This window comes from Gnatocerus cornutus, chromosome 8 (genome assembly GCF_029298725.1).
Source record: "Gnatocerus cornutus isolate USDA-ARS CGAHR chromosome 8, icGnaCorn1.1, whole genome shotgun sequence".
Classification (NCBI taxonomy): domain Eukaryota; kingdom Metazoa; phylum Arthropoda; class Insecta; order Coleoptera; family Tenebrionidae; genus Gnatocerus; species Gnatocerus cornutus.
The window spans coordinates 14,862,564-14,865,402 of record NC_142240.1 but is presented as its reverse complement, the minus strand read 5'-3'; the positions used below and the strand labels follow the sequence as shown (position 1 = coordinate 14,865,402).

General features: G+C 41.5%; 1 protein-coding gene across 1 annotated transcript; it reads left to right on the top strand.

Annotated features, from left to right (window-relative positions):
* The first annotated feature begins 364 nt into the window (after positions 1 to 364).
* Positions 365 to 2,590, top strand: Pgant7 (N-acetylgalactosaminyltransferase 7). The gene is made up of 2 exons (XM_088044334.1): positions 365 to 512; positions 558 to 2,590. The coding sequence occupies exon 2, from the start codon at positions 574 to 576 to the stop codon at positions 2,323 to 2,325; it is 1,752 nt and encodes a 583-aa protein (XP_087900460.1). The 5' UTR covers positions 365 to 512; positions 558 to 573; the 3' UTR covers positions 2,326 to 2,590.
* The last annotated feature ends 249 nt before the right edge of the window (positions 2,591 to 2,839 follow it).

Here is a 2,839-nt window from a genome sequence, read left to right as displayed (position 1 = left end):
GAATAATTATTATGATTAAGCTCCGATATTATGGCATCGAGCACAATAAATTAGTCAAATCGCTCACAAAGGCGCTCATTATTTCTACCCTCATGTATATTATAATTCAACATCAAAAGAGAACCGAAGATTTATTAGTAATAGTTACGGTGTGATTAAACCGACGAACATTGCGTGCTCGCGTTATTGGTATAATTTTTAAATTTTTCTTCCAGCATACCGACAAAAGGATAAGGTCACTAGATCAAATTGTCTGTTTTACAAAACAGACAATTTGATCTAGTGACCTTACAAAAGGAGAAAATTTTGCGCCATCTATGGACCGGTAGAAAAAACTTTTTTTATAACAATACGTGCTGCATTACCGACGGATAAATGTCAATGTCGAACGTCAAAACATACCGGTGCTGTTTACGTGTGACGTTTCCCACAGTTATTAAAATTTGAGAATAAAAGAAAAAGTCAGCCTCAATCGACCAGTCCGATGTACTGTTAAAACCTCTATGACTTTGGTAAGGTGTTTTGGTGCGGTAAAACAATTCTAATTATTTTTTTAGAAATTTAGGAACGATCATGGTTTTTATGCGACTGTATTTAAGTAGAAAATCACGAGCGATAAGAATAGCAGCTGGAGTTTCAATTCTCGTTGTGCTTTTGTACCTTTTATCTACCTACAATAAGGAGAACAGCTTAAATTTTGATTCAGCTATAGCGGCCCGTTTGACACATCGACAGAGGCCAAAATTGGTGTCAGAGTTGGGGAATTTTGAGCCCAAAGAAATCGAAGAGAGGGAAGGTCCCGGGGAAGGCGGAAAACCCCATCATTTGCGCCAAGACCAACAAAACGACGCTGATCAATCTGAGTCTGAATATGGAATGAACGTCGCGTGCTCCGACGAGATATCACTAGATCGTACGATTTTAGATACCCGATTAGAAGAATGTAAGCATTGGATCTATCCAGAGAAACTCCCCAGCACTAGTGTCATCATCGTTTTTCACAATGAGGGCTGGAGTGTGCTTCTAAGGACTGTTCACACAGTTATCAATCGCTCACCGCCTAGCATGCTCAAAGAAGTCCTTCTAGTGGATGATTTCAGCGACAAAGAAAACTTGAAGACGCGTCTAGAGAACTACATCGAGCAATTCAACGGTAAAGTCCGTTTGATTCGAAATACCCAACGCGAAGGACTGATACGCACGCGTTCCCGAGGGGCTCAAGAAGCTAAAGGGGAAGTTATCGTCTTTTTAGATGCTCACTGTGAAGTTAATACCAACTGGCTTCCTCCACTTCTAGCCCCCATTTACCGCGACCGGACTGTGATGACAGTCCCTGTAATCGACGGTATTGACCACAAAACGTTCGAGTATCGCCCGGTTTATGGGGAAGATAGACACTTCCGAGGGATTTTCGAATGGGGGATGTTGTACAAAGAAAACGAGGTGCCCCAGAGGGAACTCAACACGCGACAACACAATAGTGAGCCTTACAAGAGCCCTACTCACGCAGGAGGGTTGTTTGCCATAAACAGAGAATACTTCCTCGAATTGGGGGCTTACGACCCCGGATTGCTCGTATGGGGCGGCGAAAACTTCGAACTTAGTTTCAAGATCTGGCAGTGCGGAGGCAGTATCGAATGGGTCCCTTGTTCTAGAGTAGGTCACGTATACCGCAGCTTCATGCCGTACAACTTCGGGAAACTAGCTCAGAAAAAAAAGGGACCTTTGATCACAATCAACTACAAGAGAGTCATCGAAACTTGGTTCGACGAGAAGTACAAGGAGTTTTTCTACACTCGCGAGCCGATGGCGCGGTTCTTAGAAGCGGGCGACATCTCAGAACAAATCGCACTCAAAGAACGACTCAAATGTAAGAGCTTCCAGTGGTTCATGGAAAACGTCGCTTACGATGTGTTGGATAAATATCCCGAATTACCTCCGAATATCCACTATGGGGAGCTCCGCTCCGTTGCTGTAGGGAAATGTTTAGATACGTTAGGACACGCACCTCCAGCTCTCATGGCTATCCAACACTGCCACGGTTTCGGAAATAACCAATTAATTAGACTGAACGCCAAAGGACAACTCGGAGTAGGGGAACGTTGCATTGAAGCAGACGCCCAGGGCATCAAGTTAGCGTTTTGTCGTGTAGGCACAATCGATGGGCCATGGCTGTACGACGAAAACACCCACACATTACTCCATAGAGTTCACAAAAAATGTATAGCTCTACATCCTCAAACTTCTCATCTCTCATTGATGCCGTGTGATATCAATAACGCCTATCAGCAATGGATCTTCAAAGAAATCAAACCCAAGTGGTAAAATAAGACTAATACAGGAACTTCCAATTTTTTCCAGTTTTCTCTGTTTTAACATATCCTTCTGTTTCTACCTGTACTTAAGTTTTCAATCAATCAAAATGTGCCTTATACGTCTAATTACCGTTAGATTCTGTACATAGTTTTACGATGTTTTTATATTTCTGTAAATTGGGACTGGTTGACTAGTTATTAAAAATAATCGTAAATCTTTAATTTATTCGTTTCTTTTGTATGATGGGTGGAACAATAAACTAGACCCTCTGTGATTTTTCTTTAACTTTCTTTCTGGTACCCCAGCAACTCTCCATTCCGAATTGTTTTTTGTTCTTATGCAAGTAGTGACTTCCGGTTCACTCAAATGCATTTGCAAAAGTTTCTCGCATCAAAAAGTGTTTTGTGTGTTGCGTTTTCCATTCAGGTTCATGATCGCTGCTGTGGAAATAATTTTGATAAACGCGAACAGCAAACTGACTAACACATTAAATCTTAAGTATATTAATTCTACTTATTTTAAA